Below are 17,124 nucleotides of genomic sequence, written 5' to 3'. Positions count from 1 at the left end.
CATATAAACAACTTGTTTAAAACGGTGAAGATGAGACGGGTAATGGTAGTGTTGCATCTCCGTTGCAGTCTTCTTCCTTAAACTATTTTAGGTTTTCCATAATTTCATGCAATTTATTTACCATTTTCTCGTTTTGGTATCTCGTTTCAAAATTTCATAGAATTATGAATATTTTTGGGTTTATGATTAATCAATTGCTAACAACTTATCATAACCATGTTTTTGTGTACCCATATTACTCTGAGAGATATTATAAGAAATTGTGTCGATGCTTTATTGCTTCAAAATAGGTTGTTAATATAGCCAATACAAGTAACATATTGCCAATAAAAAATGTAACATATCCATTACGAGACTAATAAAATGCCTAAATAATAGGAACCTATAACACCTGAATAATAAGAGCTTGAGCCTATATACAAGGATTTATTCACGAAACAACATTTGACCGATTGAAATTTGGATTTAATTCCTTTAACAATTTAGTTATTCATCTTAAACAAAAATGTGTAAATTTAGTTTCTCTAATCAAATTTTGTTAAGTCTATTTGATATTTTAAATGTGTTTTATGATAATATTTGAGTTAATATTGAAGTAAAAATGTGTCAAACAGTATAAACAATGAGATGTGCTTAAATTGTCAAATAATCTTAACAAAATTTAATTTAAATGACTAAATCTACACATTTATAAAAATAAATGATTAAATTTAATTGAAACCGAAAGAACAAAATACTTATTTAAACCTAAAATAAAAGACAAGAATAACCGAAGCACCTCCCGTAAAAATTTGATTTGATAATATATTCGTAAATGTAAGTGTTTTCTAATGCACCTATATAATAATTTAAAAATGCACCTAGCAATATAGACACACACAGTTTATAAAATGAAACTTTAGGCTACGCATATTAACATATAATTTTTAAAATGAATTTTAGGAAAATCTGATAAGCAATTAAATTTTATTAAATAATAAAACCTAAATATTGAAAATCTTATATTAAAAATTTCAAAATCAGAGCTTAAAACTCCCCGCGTAAATATTTACCTGCTCCCATAAAAAATCTAGTGACTCCCCCGTACTTCTCTGCGCGCTCTCTGGCGTTAGCCTCTGCCTCTGCCTCTGCCTTTGCCTCTTCCTCTTCCCTCTTGCGCTCCCTCACCCTATCTACCATTTCTACCACCTTCATTATGCAAACCAACACTCTAACAAAATCTCCCAAGAGTTCCAACCCTCTACCATAATCTTCGAATCACGACTTCATTATCGGTTCTTCCTCTTCCCTCTCCCTATCTACCATCCTCCTCATGCGATCCAACTCTCTGTCATAATCTTGGACAGACTTCATTATCGTTTCTGACTGGTTTCTGTAAGAATCGCTGCGAAACAAACCAAATTAGAATCAGGTCAAATCCTATTGAATTGCTTCAGCGGATGGTTGCTACAATAACAGATTTGTAAGAATCACTACACAGAGAAGCAAATCAAAATCAGGCCAAATCCTATTATGAACAAAGCACTGCACAATATTTAGAGAGAATGAGAAATCAAACCTAATCTCAAATTGGAGAGAGTATGATTCAGCATCGAATACTGAGTATTTATAATAAGTTTTCTGGATTATAATCGTCTATATCCTATAATCTAATAATTCCATCGTATTTTTATGTTACGGATAAACTGATGTATTTAAACAGATTCAGTTATTAATAACCAAGTATTATACCACAATGCTAGATAATCAATTTTTATATCATAATTTATTAAAGATTATAAATAATAAATTATTATATCATATTTGAAGATATAATAAAATATGATAATAAAGTTATTGAATCATAAAATATTAACTGTAAATATCTTATCCATTTCATAGCATGAGAATATAATAAAATATAATAATAAGTTATTATTATATAATAAAAAGGTTTTTATAATATTCTGGATGTATGTATAATAAAAAATTCATCAAAATTTTTTAAATTTTACATAAATATTTCATAATTTAAAAAACTATACAAATATATATATGGAGCAGTGGTGCTAGTTTGATATTTTTTAAAATAATAAAAATGTGCAAAAAGTAAATTATAAATTTTCTTTTACAGTAGTTTATTTGACAGATAATGAGAAAACAAGATTATTCATATATAAATAAAAGATGATAAATATGTTTTTAGTTTATTAACATTATTATTAATTTTATTCTTATAAAATTTGAATAATTGATTTTAGTTTATATAAAACGTATGAATTTTAGATTAGTTTTGGTAAAATATTTTAAGTTACTGTTTTAGTTTCTAATATTTATTAACAATATTTTTTTAAGAAAATAATTTCAAAAAATACTTTATTTATTTATTTAGTGAATTGAACTCTTCGATAATGCAAACGATATTCATTAACAATTTATTATGATTGTTATAATTAATTTAGTAAGCCACAGACATCGTTATAAATATATAAGATTTATTTATAAATTAAAATAAAGAAAATAATAAACGTATAACTTCCTAATTTTTCTTACCTAATTATTCTATCAATTATTAATTAAGATGTAACAAATCATCTATAGAACAACAAATTAACAAATTCATTTACTTAGATAATATGAGAAGAGAATGAAATATAAACCAAAAAAAAATCTATATGCAGATACCTTAAAGTTTAAGTCGGTAAAAAGGTAAGGAATATTATTTGAACAAAGATATTTTAACTACTAAATTTTTAACAACTTTCTCTTATAAAGTGTCATTTTCTCATTGATTTTAGAATATTGAGAATGAAAAAATAAAAAAATAATAAACCACTTAAAAAATACCAATTAAAATTGTAAGAAAAAATTAACAAAATTTAATAGTCAAAAAATCATTTTTCATATCAATTATGGAATAGTGACTAAATACTCCTGTGATGGGTTTGTGAAATAGTTTTAAATTCATTAGAAAATCCTATCTACCTCTAATTTGAATAACCATCGAAAGACTTTTCAAACAACATGGTTAGAAGTTTTATTTAAATTCTCATTTTTAAAATAAGTTAAAATATTTCGTTCGTCATTTTTTAAACTTTAAATTAATTTAATTTTTTAATTTTAAAAATATGTAAATTCGTCTTTTAATAAAATTTTATTAAATTTATTAAACGGTTTAAATGCATTTTTTAACTGAACTAAAACGCGGTTCTCAACTAAACTAATATCGAAATGAAAATAAAAAATAGATCAAAATGATATAAACAACTCAAATATTATCCTTCTATTAATACTAAAATGAAAATATGTTAAATAATATGTTAGAAATAATAATTTCAATTTTAACTATGAAAAATATATTTAACGCGTAATCTTTATAAAATTTTAAATTAAATATTTAATTTATAAAATTTGATAGGATGTGATGAGTTGGTAACTGTTTAAGATTTTGTTTGGTGTGGGTTGTGTTTTATATTGGATATTAAAAGTACAGTGAGGAAAATGGAGAATCGTGTACACGTTTGCAACCATTGAAATGAGGTATGAAATATCTTGATTGTAGAGGGAGAAGTTGAGGAAGTGGGAGAGTGTAGAGATAAATGGTTGTAATTTGTAATGAATTGATGAGAAAGAATTGGTTTCCACGAAACAAACAAAAAGAAAGAAGAAGAAGAGTAAGAAAAATATTTATATTAATATGAGAAAAAATAAAAGGAAAAGGGAAAGTGGGAGAAAAAGGAATCCAATGAGAGGAGAGGACCACTAATTTGTAACAAAGTAATTTGATTTCCTCCTCTTTCGCCCACTTCTTCTTTGCCCCCTTTTCATATCAAAACAAAAAGAAAACCCTAGAACGGGAGAGATTTCATTTCCCCACAAATCTCTTCCTTCTCTATCCTCATCTCTCACTTCCCACTTCCCCCACCCGAGGTTAGAACAATGATTTTTTCAATTTTTTCAATTTTTCAATTTTTCAATTTTTCATTCATTGTTGATGTTGGTGGTGATTGAATGAAATTGAGTAATTAATCTGAATTTGAATGGAATTGAAATGGAACAGATCCGAAGAAGAGCGCAATAAAATTGCTGTCGTGGTTGCAAGGAATGCCGCTGATTTTACCCAAAAGCGATTCGATCCAGATTCGCGAGGTGTGGAACGATAATCTGGAAGAGGAATTCGCGTTGATTCGCGAAATAGTGGACGATTACCCTTACATAGCGATGGACACGGAGTTTCCGGGGATAGTTCTCCGACCGGTGGGGAATTTCAAGAACAGCTACGATTACCATTACCAAACCCTAAAGGACAACGTCGACATGCTCAAGCTCATCCAATTGGGGCTCACATTCTCGGACGAGTACGGCAACCTTCCCACGTGTGCCACCGACGTCGACGACGATTCCCACACGTGCTGCATCTGGCAATTCAATTTCCGGGAGTTCAACGTCAACGAGGACGTCTTCGCCAACGATTCCATCGAGCTTTTGCGCCAGAGCGGCATCGATTTCAAGAAGAACAACGAGGACGGCATCGACGCCCGCCGTTTCGGGGAACTTCTCATGTCCTCCGGGATCGTTTTGAATGACAACGTTCATTGGGTTACTTTCCATAGCGGTTACGATTTCGGGTACTTGTTGAAGCTCTTGACGTGTCAGAATTTGCCCGATACGCAAGCGGAGTTTTTCAATCTGATCAACATGTATTTTCCCACCGTATACGACATCAAGCACCTCATGAAGTTCTGCAACAGCCTTCACGGCGGTTTGAACAAGCTCGCCGAGTTGTTGGAGGTCGAAAGGGTCGGAATTTGCCACCAGGCTGGTTCCGATAGTTTGCTCACTTCATGTACGTTCAGGAAATTGAAGGACAATTTCTTTAGTGGCTCGTTGGAGAAGTATGCTGGTGTCTTGTATGGGTTAGGTGTTGAGAATGGACAGGGAGCCCATTGAGGACAAAAAAACAAAAAATAAATAAAAAAATAAAAAATTAGAAAAAGAAAACAACTTTAAAACTTTGATAGATCTTTGTTTGAGCTGCTGTATATCTGGTGGAATACCAATCTCTATTAATGTAAACCTTTGGCATTAAGTGTCTATTAATACTCTTTGTTATTACTTATCCTCTCCATATTATATCGTCTTGTGTCCAACTCTGGTTTTGTGTTACCCTTTCAAAGCCATATTTTGATCAGTGTTCAGGATTCGAGTGGGCACGGGATTTCCTGTCAAAAACGTGCTCATAATGCAGAGGCAAAGCTGAGTGTCGCGGGTTGTTGCATGTCCATTCCCTGTGATGCCAAACCAGACATGTGTTAAGGTTTGTTTTTGTGTTATGCGTGCTTTTGATTTGACTTTGCAGGCTAACAGCCATCCTGAATGCCCCAAATACATGCACATTTTTAAGACAGTGAATTTGGTTTCTCTATTGCATGATTGCAAAATGATATAATGATTCTTGTCATTTGAAGCCATGTTCATGCAGAGGATGTGGTCAGGCAGTTGTTGATTGAGAGGCATCAACTGGTTTTTGAACTATTTCTAGCCACAAAAGTGTTATCCTTTATGCTTATGTTTATTTCAAGTGAGAGGAAACAATGCTGTTATATTAATATGCTTCCTACTATGTCATTTGTGTATGTATATCAGACATAGAATGGCAACTGATAACAAGTGAGGTAAAGCCACAGTTTATATTAATTTTACCGCATAGCTTTGCTAATGACTCACCCTTTTTTGTTTGTTTAGGATTTTGGGGCCAAATGTCGTGGTTTGATCATTTGGAAGGAATTATTTCTTTCCTGGAAAGTTGTTTTGTTTCACCTATGCCCTGTTTTTACTTTACATATGTGTCAATTCAACATGATAATAAACGGGCAGTTTATTGGGCTTGTAAGTGGACATTCATGTTTTTACAGCTTCATTTGCATAAAATCTTGTTCTTCCGAGACTATTCTCATTTGTTGCAGAAAAGACATGAAACTTGTTCTTCCGAGAAACAAGAGCTGGATATGAAGAGGGTGATTTTGACCAATTGGTCTTGTGGTTAACATTTCTTTGTGGTACTGTGTTTAGTTGATTTTAAGCATTATCAAGAAATGTCGTTTCCATGTGTTCCTCTTATTTGTGCTTTAATCTGCTTTCTCAGTAGGATGTTAGTATCAACATTATACTAGAAGATTCATGCAATGTTGCACTTTTCCCTGATCTAGTCTTGTTTTGTCAAAGAGGTTCTCAAGATAATCAAATAAGTGAGATTGGAGGAATCGTATTTTGATCAGAGAGAATGAAATTGGAGGCATGAAAATGAGATGAGAATCATCCAGTTTTGGGATAACAGTTTCAATTTGCGAACTTCACCAAATGCACCAGTTTCTGACTACATAACAGCTAGCTTAAAAAAACCCTGCTTTGCTTTGGTGATTCTTGTAAAAGTTGTCACATGGAATGTGATTGATTTTTTTAGTTTTGTAAAGTCATTGAAAATAAAAGGAATTTTTACTACATTAAAATTAAGAAAAAAAAAATATAAATATTCTCAATCGAAGAAGAAAAATGATACTTTTGGAATTAGTTTTGATTTAGCATAAATTATTGTGGAAATGAGTTTATATTATCTTTCATAGAGACTTGAATGAAGAGAAACAAACTCGAAAGAGAAAATGAATGTTAAATTTTACGTTGATCATAAGAGGTGTATTTAGATTTTTGTTAAAAATTTTAACTCAATATGTTATTAGAAGCAGAATTTTAGGATGGAGGTAGGTTATTGTATCCTCCTTATTTTAGGCTTTATGAGATATTTTGGGAAAAGTAATGCATGCACAGTACTAATTAAAAGATAGATAATAATAAAGTAGTGATATTGCGTTACTATACCTATTAAATTAGAGTTTTAATCTTGTATTAATATTTTTCATTATTTTTTAGAAAGTATAATCCTTAGTTTCCAATATAAATATCCATTTCTACATCTCGAGTAAAACTAATACTAACCAAAAACACATGTATTCACATATTTATTACATTAAAAATATATAATTTTATAACTATTATAATTTTAATATTTTTATGAGTAAGTAATTAAAAATAAAAAATAACAATTTAAAATACATATAACTTTGTAAAAGTAGTACTAAAAAATTATAGTCACTATTTTAAAAAAATTAGTTATTTTAAAATGAAGAAAAAAATATTCAGCTTTTTATTTTATTAAATAAATAAATAAGTAAAATATTTTTATTTATTGAAAAATACAATTATCTAATTAAAAAGATTTGTAATTAAAAAATTCTCTCTATATAGTGTATGTCTCGAGGAAAGTCCTGTAATTGAATATTGATGAAATTTATTCTAAACTAAAAAGAATTATTTATAAACTAAATCAACGTATTTCATAAAAAAAACCTTCGCATACGTTGATTAATCCGCAAGGCATAAAATCAGCGGAAACAACCTCAATCCATTCATGGCATTCATAGTTTTTATAAACAACCTCAATCGATTCATAGTTTTAGTATTGAGGGAACTTTGTCAGATTTTATTGATGAAAAGTTATCCTATTTAACAATTCAAATGCTCATTGCAACTTCCCCATCTACCCGTTCATATATCAGCATTTGTACTACCTGCAAAGACATTCATTCAAATTTTAGATACATTAACTAAACTGAAGCATGCATATACCAGAATTTCTTCTACCTGTTTTTTAGAAAACTGGTATACTTAATTCTTAGCATTCAGCACCATTTTATGTTCTAGATCTAAAATAATTCACAATAAACAGTGATGTTCAACCATACAAATATAAAAGTGCTCATACAAACTTCAACTCAGTCTCAAACACTAACCTTTTGACTATCCTCTCTTGCGCTTAGGTGGCTTGATGCGATCCACAATGTAAGTTATAACTTCTTTCAATGTCGCCTTTCTTTTTTCCTTGTAGTTCCATAGCTCAGCAACAGTATACCCACCACTTGGATTGTATTCGTTTATTTCTGTTAAGGCTGTTACAACAGCTGAATATATCTCATCTCCCCATTCCTGCTTCAGGCTTCGTAACTTGTCATCATCTTCATCTATAATTATCTGCACAAATGCAACCTCATTATGTTTTCAGTATTATACACTCTGCTGTCGAAGTATTAAAAGAGTATTTCCACAATAGATTACACAAGACTTTCTAGCATATGATAAGCCAAGTCCAAAATTTAAACAGTTATATAATGAACTAACTACTAACAATTGAGGCTGAACTTCCTTATGAACAGAAAGCATGTCAAGGTGGTTCGTACCTCTGCTTTATCCTCATTCGTAATCACTTTAAATGGATGCCAAGCAGAATTCTTCACGTTTTCCTGCCACAAAGAGCAAAGCTCGACCCCTTTGGTCCCAGCCTCTTGAAGAGAAAATCTTTCCTTGCATTTAGTCACAAAAACCTTCTGATCAAGCTCTCCCATTCTCTTGATCCCAATATTACCTTTAGGACCATTAAGCATTTCCTCTAATCCCTAAAACATTAGAAGCAAACTAAACATTTAGTCTACCAATCTACTCAAGATCCAACAACAGTATATCAAAATTCTTATATCCAACAAATGTTGAAAGGAATATTCTCACAGGTTCACATATTAGCATGATGGGACACAGGAAGGAACAGAAGCAGTTTCTAGTTGAAGTGATTATGTTCAAGAATCAAAGAAGAAATATAACCATGATTTTCTTCAAATAAACCTAAGGCCAAGGTTGCATAGTAAAAGATAGGTAGGTAGATATATGTATATGTGTGAATTAAGGTTTACACATCACGGTTCTAATCTGCTAATTATATACCTCGTTATTTTTTTTTATAGCTTCAGCTTCGGCAACATATAGTATTTTCCTAAAACACAAACTGAAAACTGTATACAGTAAATCTCCATATATAGTTGATAAAAGAGGAGGCAGAGAGACTTTTATTAGAGAGAAAGTAAATGATATACTTTTATTAATTCTTTGCGAGCTTCCTGCAGTTCATCATTACTCTGACGTTCCTTTACAATGAGGGTTTGATTCATGCTCTCCACACATTCCAAATTCTCTATTTTTTCTTGCAATTCATCATTCATTTCTTTTATCTTTTTCTGAACAGCTGTATCATCTTCATCTCCAAGATGCTTCATCACTTGCAATTTCCCTTTTAGCTCTTCAATTTCCATTTCCAATTTCTGTTTGGCATCAAGCTGTTTTTCCAGCAGAAGTATCTTGTTATAGGCCTCCTCTTTCTCTCTCTGAAAATTTTAAAATTCACATTATAGCACATTCACATGCATAAGAATTATGTGATAAATAATAAACTTCTCACAACCAAGACACTAAATAGTAAATAGAAGACAAACCTTCTGCTCTTCAACAAGCCTTAAGACATTTTCATCCGCTATCTTCTGTTCTTTTGACGCCAACAGGAGTGATTCATTCCTCAAATCTTTCTAGAAAGACAGAGATCATTGGCTAGTTTGGTTACACCAAAAATAAGTATTTCTTAATAAAGCAATTTTTAAAATAATGACTTATTTAAGGAGTGAATAGGGTTTTCTAAATAAAATGAGCAGAAAATTGCTTATTTTAAAACATGCAGATTAGACAAAGACATAAAAACAAATGGAAATCTACTTACATATTAGAAAACACTTCTTTAAAATAGAAATAAGCACAAACAAACTCACCTTACATAAGAATCTGTAAAAGCAAATCATCAATGTTAATGTTTTCAAAGACTATAAGTAGGGCTAATTTTAGAAAAAAAAACTAAACTGACTTAAGCTAAATTAGGTAATTCTACAAAACTGAACTAAACTAGTTCAATTTAATTCTGAATTGAACTACACCATTTACAAGTTTAGTTGGGTCAAATCAGTAGCAACCAATATTTATATTAGTAACAAACCAAAGACAAAAATATGGTAAAAGTTTTGAAGTGACAGTGATTGATAAAATGTATATAGTATAAACCTATTTACAGGAGAGAATGTACAATACACATTACCTTCTTCTTGTCCTCCGCAAGTTTCTGCCTCTCTTGATCAGTTAGTACCTCACGCTTGTTTAGATCCCTGCTCCAAGAATCAAGCTTCCGCTTTTTCTCATCCAACTCACTACTCAATTTTTCTTGCTCATCCAAGATCCGTCGTACCTCATTACGTGCTCTACGCTGCATATTCCTTGTTTCTGCCCACAAAATGAAGCAATTATGTAGTGTTATCAACTAAAAGGTTATTGGTTTTCTTCTGCATTCACAATTGCAAAAAATGTAATTCATTATAGCAAAAACACGGATTGTACATGCAAGAAGGTAAAACCAGAAGCTATAAATCAAAAGTATACGAACCTTCTTCAAAAGCATTATGAAGCTTATCTTTCTCCTCAAGCATTCTACTCAAGGACATAGTCTTCTCATTAAACTTAGACTGCATTTTGTCAAGGTTTTCATTTGTTATCTCGATTTCTTTAGTCAGGTTTGTCACAATACTATTTCTGCTTTCAGATGCTTCTTGAACAATATCTGAAACAGTCCTCAATGTTCCTTTGCTGCGGAGGTATTCCCCTATTGGCCCTTCACAATTATAATCATCTTCCCGCGCGACCCATCCATAAATCTTTGAGTCAGCTTCTAACTTGTTTGAGCTCCAGTCCTTTTTACCACGACGTGCTGTTTCAAAAGACTTCTCAAATTCACTTGCATTTATGAAACCATTCCAGTCACTATTGAAGACTACTACACCTTGAGCAGCCATGCCACCATCTTTCATGAATATTTGGAAATCACTTGGTTTGAATTTAGCAAATTCCTTCATCCAGTATGTAGAATCAACCAAATTATCCTTTATGTTAACAATTATGCCAGTCCAGGGCCAAACATAATAAAGATCTTCTTGCTGTGAAGGTTGACTAACAACTAGGGTTAAAGCTGGGTTCTGGATTGGCTCTGCTTCACTAGCTAGATCAACCTGCAAATACTTTGCTAGAGCAAGGTGATTTGCCTTTTGTTTTGCACTTCTGTTAGCAGAACCCTTACCAACACCAGATGCATGTTGCAACAAATCCTTATATTTGTAGTCTTGTTTTTTCTTCCCAGCACAGTAAGGGCATCTAAGAGTTCCATTCAAGTTTTTAACCTTATATTTTCCAGCTCTTAACAGTTCATAAGGTTTCTCCGAATAGTCATAAATCTCAGAATCACTTAGATCCGAATCTTCTTCGGAGCTGTAGTCCATAGAAGTTCTACATAACAATGCCAAAAATCAGTTCAAGCAATGCACACGATTTGATTGTTAAATTTTTCAGTAAGCATCAAAGCAAAAACCTAATAAAAACTCAAAAGCCGTTAACAGAAATTGTATCATTTCTAACTCAAAAAAAACACAAATCTCAATCGCACCATCGGTTCAGGAAGAGGAACAGAGTTAGACGACGAAGGAAATTAGAGCAAAAGAAATTGAACTTACAGTGAAGAAAGTGAGACGATGGGCACAGTGAAATGTGAAATCCCAGAGACCACGAAAGAAAAACTAATAGCCCTAGAGGTAGAAATTGATAGAATTTACTGAAGGTGAGAAATTATCACCTGTGTTGGCGCTGCATAGGTTTTACGAGGACCCTTCTTTTGTTATTGGTTTGAAGCCAAATGATGCGTCAACGTGGAGACTCGGGGTAGTAATCGTACGGCAGTAGATTGGTTTGATGATGACTTATATAGTGGAATGAATTGTGGACGCTGCTGTGTGTGTGAGTGATTCCTGACAAAAGTTTTGGAATACTGCAAGGGTCAGCAAAAGTGGAATATCCGTGACTATGGAATATTAATGGGCCATTTGGGCTTTTTTATTTCTGGATACCAAACGGGCTGGCTAGCCCATGACTCATTTATTTTTATTTTTATTTCTAGTATTTGTTTATCCTTGTAATCGGTACACTTACACTATTTATTTATATAGTTATATATTATATTTTTCTATTTTCTATCACAAATAATAATTAATTTTTAGTCTATAATAATTAAGATATGGGTTAAAAATTTTCTCTTCCCTGTATTATTATTATAAAAATATGTTTCATCTTTAAATTAAATTAGAAAGTATTTTAAGTTCTACGTTTTATTTTATTAAATTTTATGCAAGTTTGGTAAAACATCTTTTAAATACATTGGAACTTTTTTCAAATGACAAACTAAGTTTCAAAATGGAATATAATAATATACTGTCTTGTCATTTATTAAGAATAACTTTCATAAAATATAGGAATACGATATTTTATAATTTTGCTTACAAATTTTTTTATAGTAGTTAAAAACCAAAAACATGTTTAATATTTAAATTATTTAAGTACTTATTATATAAAAGTAATTAATTTAAATAATTTATAAAAATTTTGGTATACCGCACACCATATAGTTTACTCGTACGATCTTTTATTTACGTACGCTTTTATTTGTTGTAAAAATGACTTTGTGTACTTTTAATCTTTGTAAAATTATTTGTTAGTTTTAAATATTTTATATTCTAAACTTTTTTTTCTTATTATTTATTGTAATTACTTTCACACACTATATATATATATATATATATATATATATATATATATATATATATATTGATTAGTATCGTTAAGGTAACAAAAAATTAAAATTAAGATACTTATATTTTTTAAGTATGTAATTTTTATTAAGTAATATATTTATGTTTAATATTAAAAAATTAATTAGGTGTAGAAAGAAGTTAATTAGGTTTAGAAAGAAAGAACCACATGTCTTTTTTCCACTCTTATTTTTCCAACAAGACTAAGTGCGATTTGATGTTTTACTAAACAAAAACTATTCAAACATTAAGAATCTAACATTTCTAGATTGATTGACTCTTCCACAGTAAGCACACAATAAACTTTTGAGTTTGTCATCATCTCCAAAAACAAAAATACGTAGTGCATTTTCTTGTTAATATTTGATAAAACGTTTGAAAGATAACTTCTCATTATGATTGAATAAAAGAAATTGCTGAATACAAGTGGATGAACACTTGAACACGTTAAAATCCAAGCAAAAAATATTAGCTAACAAAATACACGATAGAAAAAAAGTGGAAGAAGATATTAACAAAAAACTATAACAAAATAATATCTCTATCATTTCTTCATCTTTCTTCTTTTTATTACTTTTTCAAAGTGCTTCGTTCTGTGATCAATGCACTTTAGTTTTTTAAGTATACAACTTACATAAACATTATTAGATATTTTTTTGTAGAAAACTTCAATAAACATATAATGTCTATTAAATACATGTCATCGTTCCATGTAAAAGTGTTCTTCTTTTCCCTGGTTAGAGGGAAAGACTTTTTTATTGACCTAACTATTGAATGCTCCACATGAACAGTATCTCCAATCCAACCACATGCACGCAGAAAGGCATCATGTGTTAAATTACTGTGCTATGGTACAGACAAGAAACATTGTTCAGAGTTTGAATTCATTTCCTGATGATTGCTGAGACAAATGCATATGTGACAGTGCAGGAGGACACAGAGTGAAAAAGAATGGCCAAGAAGCAATGGCCATGGAATACAACAACAGAGAAAGAAACACATTCAATGGTATATATGGAAACAAATGATTGATGTCTGACGTTTAGGGTCTCTCTCCCGAATGCAGAAGAAGGTTCATCCATAAGCAGCAGCTACAAGGCATTTTCCTTTGTACCTGCCACAGTTTCAACCACTCATGTCTTTTCTCTCTTTCTTTCCATTTCGATTCTCTGGTCAACTACACTCCCCCTATATAATATGTACCTCTACCTTTGCATCCTCACACCTCAATCTAAAGACAGAACTAACACAAATCTCAAGGGTATCTTTCTCTCCCTCTCTCACTATATTCTTCTTTTTCTTTCGTTTTTTCTTGTCTTATCTATCTACTACCCTGCACTTTGTTTTAGGTACTTTACTTAGAAGAAAAAAATGGATAGCGAAGAAGTCCCATCAGCACCTTCCACACCTGCAACACCAGGGGCCCCTCTTTTCGGTGGCAATGGCAACCTCAGGTTTGAGAAACCTAACGTTGTAAGGAAATCGTCCTTCCTCAGAAGTTGCAAATGCTTCAGTGTTGAACAATGGACCTTGGAAGATGGAGCCATGCCTAGAGTTTCTTGCTCTTTACCCGCCCCTCAAATCCCTCTGGCAAAAAAGGTACATATAAAAACATCAAAATTGCACTAAGTTAAGCTTTTTTTCATAGCCATTTTTCCTTATATATATATGTTAATGATAACGTTGTTGGGTTGGTTCGAAATTAAACCAGGTTGGAGCTGAGTTTATTGGCACGTTCATTCTCATGTTTGCTGCTATAGGCACTGCTATTGTGAACCAAAAAACTCATGGCTCAGAGACTCTGATTGGATGTGCTGCGGCAAATGGACTTGCTGTCATGATCATCATTTTCTCCACCGGTCACATCTCCGGGGCTCATCTCAACCCCGCCGTCACCATTTCCTTCGCTGCATTAAAGCACTTTCCATGGAAGAATGTAACTAAAAACTAAACCTTAACATTTGTTGTCTCTGGTTCATATGAAAAAACTGTTTGGTTTTTTTTCCTTGGTCTGATATGTTTCATTAATTGCAGGTGCCGGTGTATATTGGTACACAGGTTTTGGCATCAGTGAGTGCTGCATTTGCTCTGAAAGTGGTTTTTCATCCCTTCATGAGCGGTGGAGTAACGGTCCCTTCTGTAGGATACGGGCAAGCTTTCGCCACAGAGTTCATTGTCAGCTTTATTCTCATGTTCGTTGTCACTGCAGTGGCCACCGACACAAGAGCTGTGAGTATCTTATTCTATCAGCCACTTAGTCTGATAAGTAACTAAACCGAATCAGTTGAAGAAGTGTATGAAAACGATGTTTTGAGATCGACAAAACCTTACTTAATTACGTACAATGAAAACGTTTTTGTCTGTTTCTCTATTTTTATACCAGCTTGTGTGTTTAATATTTCTGTCAGATCTGAGAATTGGTTTTATTTTAGTATTCATCGATGCATGTTTTCAATCTTAAAAAGGAGACAAGTCAATGAAAATATTGTATATTATGACAATAGTTTAACGTTGTTGTCTCCCCTAGCTAGATCCATGAAGCTCCATGAAGCTCATGATATATACTCGTGCATGTACCATAAAACAAATATTTTTGTCACAATAATATTATTGCATGCATATTTTTTAAAACTTATTTTGTGTATTGCATGCTGCTGGATTAGTTCCTTCAAGATCTTTAATATATCAGAAGTTTAAGCATTTGAAATATCATGAATGACAGAGGACAATGTTTCCTTGTTAGTATATTAACACAATTAGAGTAATGTCCATTAATATGTAAACCCTTAATATTTCAAGCGTTAATTTGTAATTCCTGCAATTCCTGCAATTAGGGTCAAAGACAATATTTGATTTCATATTCTTGCGTATTCACAACAAATAGCTAAGTTTCCACTTCCATAGTTGAGCCAAACATTGTGCCAATGCTGTAAATAGAAATAGTGGCAAACTCCAAGGAGGGTCAATTAAATTCCATTTTCTTGTTTTCCACTCAAAACCAAATTCTGAAAAAAGGCTATCCTAGCCACATATAGTAACAAAACAAGTTTTTGTTCGTTTTCTAGCACATGTTACAAAATCAGAACTTACATTTTGTAGTGAGGTATACTATGTTTAACAACATTTAGGGATTTAGAATCTTGCCATAGAAAAATCAAACTGTTTTTGAAGAAACTGTATTATTGGATGTGTATAAAATATTACGGAGACGTCATACATATACATAGAAAAGCTAACCCTAAAATATATATTATGATATGTTAATATTATGCAGGCGGGAGAGCTTGCAGGAATAGCAGTGGGAGGCACAGTGATGCTCAACATACTTATAGCCGGGTATATATTATTATTCAAATAAAAAAAAACATATAAGAAGCACATGGGTAACTAGGAACACCAATATTTTCATATTATGCAGATTAATATATTAATAATAATATATATAACATTTTTAATGGTTTTAATTATTCTTGGCATAATTGAAAGTGGCTGGGGAGGGCTTTAGCAATAGCACAAGTTGGTAAATGGTTGAACCAAAATAGAATCTGTTCGGTATTATTCCAAGGTGTTTGATATTATTTTCAGTGTTTTTCTTAAAACCAGAGAGTGAGTGAGAAGAGAATCAATTTTTTTGAAAACATGGTCCCCTTTTGAAGTGAAGTAGAGAAGGTAAGTAGAGATAAGAGGGAATGGAATAGTGTGCGTGAGTGTGAAAAAAGAGGGTGAAAAATATTCGTTGATTTGGTTAATTATTATTATTCATGTATAATTATGGTGGTGACTAATTAAAGGCCAGCAACGGGAAGTTCAATGAACCCTGTTAGAACATTGGGTCCAGCCATTGCTGCAAACAACTACAAGGGCATATGGGTGTATCTCATTGCTCCCATATTTGGAACTCTGTGTGGGGCAGGTGCCTACACTGTGGTGAAGCTGCCCCAGGAAGAGGCAACAAAGCCTCCTAATTCACCTTCTGCCATTGTTGGAAGCTTCAGAAGGTGATGATATCAACCATTATTCATGCACCGTTATAGATATTGGAGCAGAATTCACCACTGTTTGGTGCATGCATGTATATTAGATTAGATAGATATATGTACACATGGATCTGTGTTGGATCTGTGTTCGGATATGCATCTACGTGTTCTGTAAAATTAGTTTCCCAGGACTTTAACAAAATCAGTGGGGATTTTCTACAAACATGTACCATGCATATGTTGCTTTAACGATACGATCATGGATTTCTTACACGAATTAATGGTTCCTTCAACTAAGAGCAAAACATTAAACTTCTCAGACAATTAATCCAAATTAAGATACTATGTTTAAAAACAGTGGGAGAGCTTAAATCTTAGAGAACAAAATAATTTTTTGTTATTTCTTTTATTATTTATTTATACGTCAAGATTTCTTAAAAATCAATTTTTGAATTATGCATGAGGAATAATTGTGCAACACCAAGTGAAATCAACGTGTTGATAAAGTGACTTGACTTAATGATGTCTTGTTTGGTAGTGAGAAGAAGATATAAATGAAA

General features: G+C 32.0%; 3 protein-coding genes across 4 annotated transcripts; 2 read left to right on the top strand and 1 right to left on the bottom strand.

The window, feature by feature from the left end:
- The first annotated feature begins 3,634 nt into the window (after positions 1-3,634).
- Positions 3,635-5,098, top strand: LOC114167193 (probable CCR4-associated factor 1 homolog 6). Its single transcript, XM_028052200.1, has 2 exons — positions 3,635-3,909; positions 4,040-5,098. Exon 2 carries the CDS (start codon positions 4,084-4,086, stop codon positions 4,927-4,929), a length of 846 nt encoding a protein of 281 aa, XP_027908001.1. The 5' UTR covers positions 3,635-3,909; positions 4,040-4,083; the 3' UTR covers positions 4,930-5,098.
- A 2,318-nt stretch (positions 5,099-7,416) lies between these two features.
- LOC114167026 (factor of DNA methylation 1-like) lies at positions 7,417-11,680 on the bottom strand. Of its 2 annotated transcripts, none has more exons than XM_028051932.1 (8): positions 11,460-11,680; positions 10,343-11,235; positions 10,001-10,182; positions 9,354-9,443; positions 8,958-9,245; positions 8,271-8,486; positions 7,827-8,064; positions 7,417-7,604 (listed from the first exon to the last, which is right to left on the bottom strand). In XM_028051932.1, exons 2-7 carry the CDS (start codon positions 11,226-11,228, stop codon positions 7,834-7,836), a joined length of 1,893 nt encoding a protein of 630 aa, XP_027907733.1. In that variant the 5' UTR covers positions 11,229-11,235; positions 11,460-11,680; the 3' UTR covers positions 7,417-7,604; positions 7,827-7,833. The 2 variants fall into 2 exon arrangements, with proteins under 2 accessions (XP_027907733.1, XP_027907732.1); XM_028051931.1 differs by having other exon boundaries at positions 11,579-11,596.
- Positions 11,681-13,592: 1,912 nt separating this feature from the next.
- LOC114166461 (aquaporin NIP6-1-like) lies at positions 13,593-16,896 on the top strand. Its single transcript, XM_028051197.1, has 6 exons — positions 13,593-13,848; positions 13,937-14,186; positions 14,299-14,523; positions 14,622-14,816; positions 15,862-15,923; positions 16,379-16,896. Exons 2-6 carry the CDS (start codon positions 13,959-13,961, stop codon positions 16,587-16,589), a joined length of 921 nt encoding a protein of 306 aa, XP_027906998.1. The 5' UTR covers positions 13,593-13,848; positions 13,937-13,958; the 3' UTR covers positions 16,590-16,896.
- Positions 16,897-17,124: the final 228 nt, after the last annotated feature.

The sequence above is a fragment of the Vigna unguiculata genome, chromosome 10 (genome assembly GCF_004118075.2).
Source record: "Vigna unguiculata cultivar IT97K-499-35 chromosome 10, ASM411807v1, whole genome shotgun sequence".
In the NCBI taxonomy this organism is placed as follows: Eukaryota; Viridiplantae; Streptophyta; class Magnoliopsida; order Fabales; family Fabaceae; genus Vigna; species Vigna unguiculata.
This window is presented reverse-complemented; position numbering and strand designations above follow the sequence as displayed.

Excerpts from the sequence above, each read along its gene's own strand:
- LOC114167193 (XM_028052200.1), top strand. The coding sequence starts at position 4,084 with ATGCCGCTGATTTTACCCAAAAGCGATTCGATCCAGATTCGCGAGGTG.
- LOC114167026 (XM_028051931.1), bottom strand. Across the intron at positions 9,444-10,000 it reads TTGCGGAGGACAAGAAGAAG|AAAGATTTGAGGAATGAATC; the intron begins GTAATGTGTATT and ends CTGTCTTTCTAG. Across the intron at positions 8,487-8,957 it reads CTCGCAAAGAATTAATAAAA|GGATTAGAGGAAATGCTTAA; the intron begins GTATATCATTTA and ends CTAATGTTTTAG.
- LOC114166461 (XM_028051197.1), top strand. The coding sequence starts at position 13,959 with ATGGATAGCGAAGAAGTCCCATCAGCACCTTCCACACCTGCAACACCA. Across the intron at positions 14,817-15,861 it reads TGGCCACCGACACAAGAGCT|GCGGGAGAGCTTGCAGGAAT; the intron begins GTGAGTATCTTA and ends AATATTATGCAG. Across the intron at positions 15,924-16,378 it reads CTCAACATACTTATAGCCGG|GCCAGCAACGGGAAGTTCAA; the intron begins GTATATATTATT and ends GACTAATTAAAG.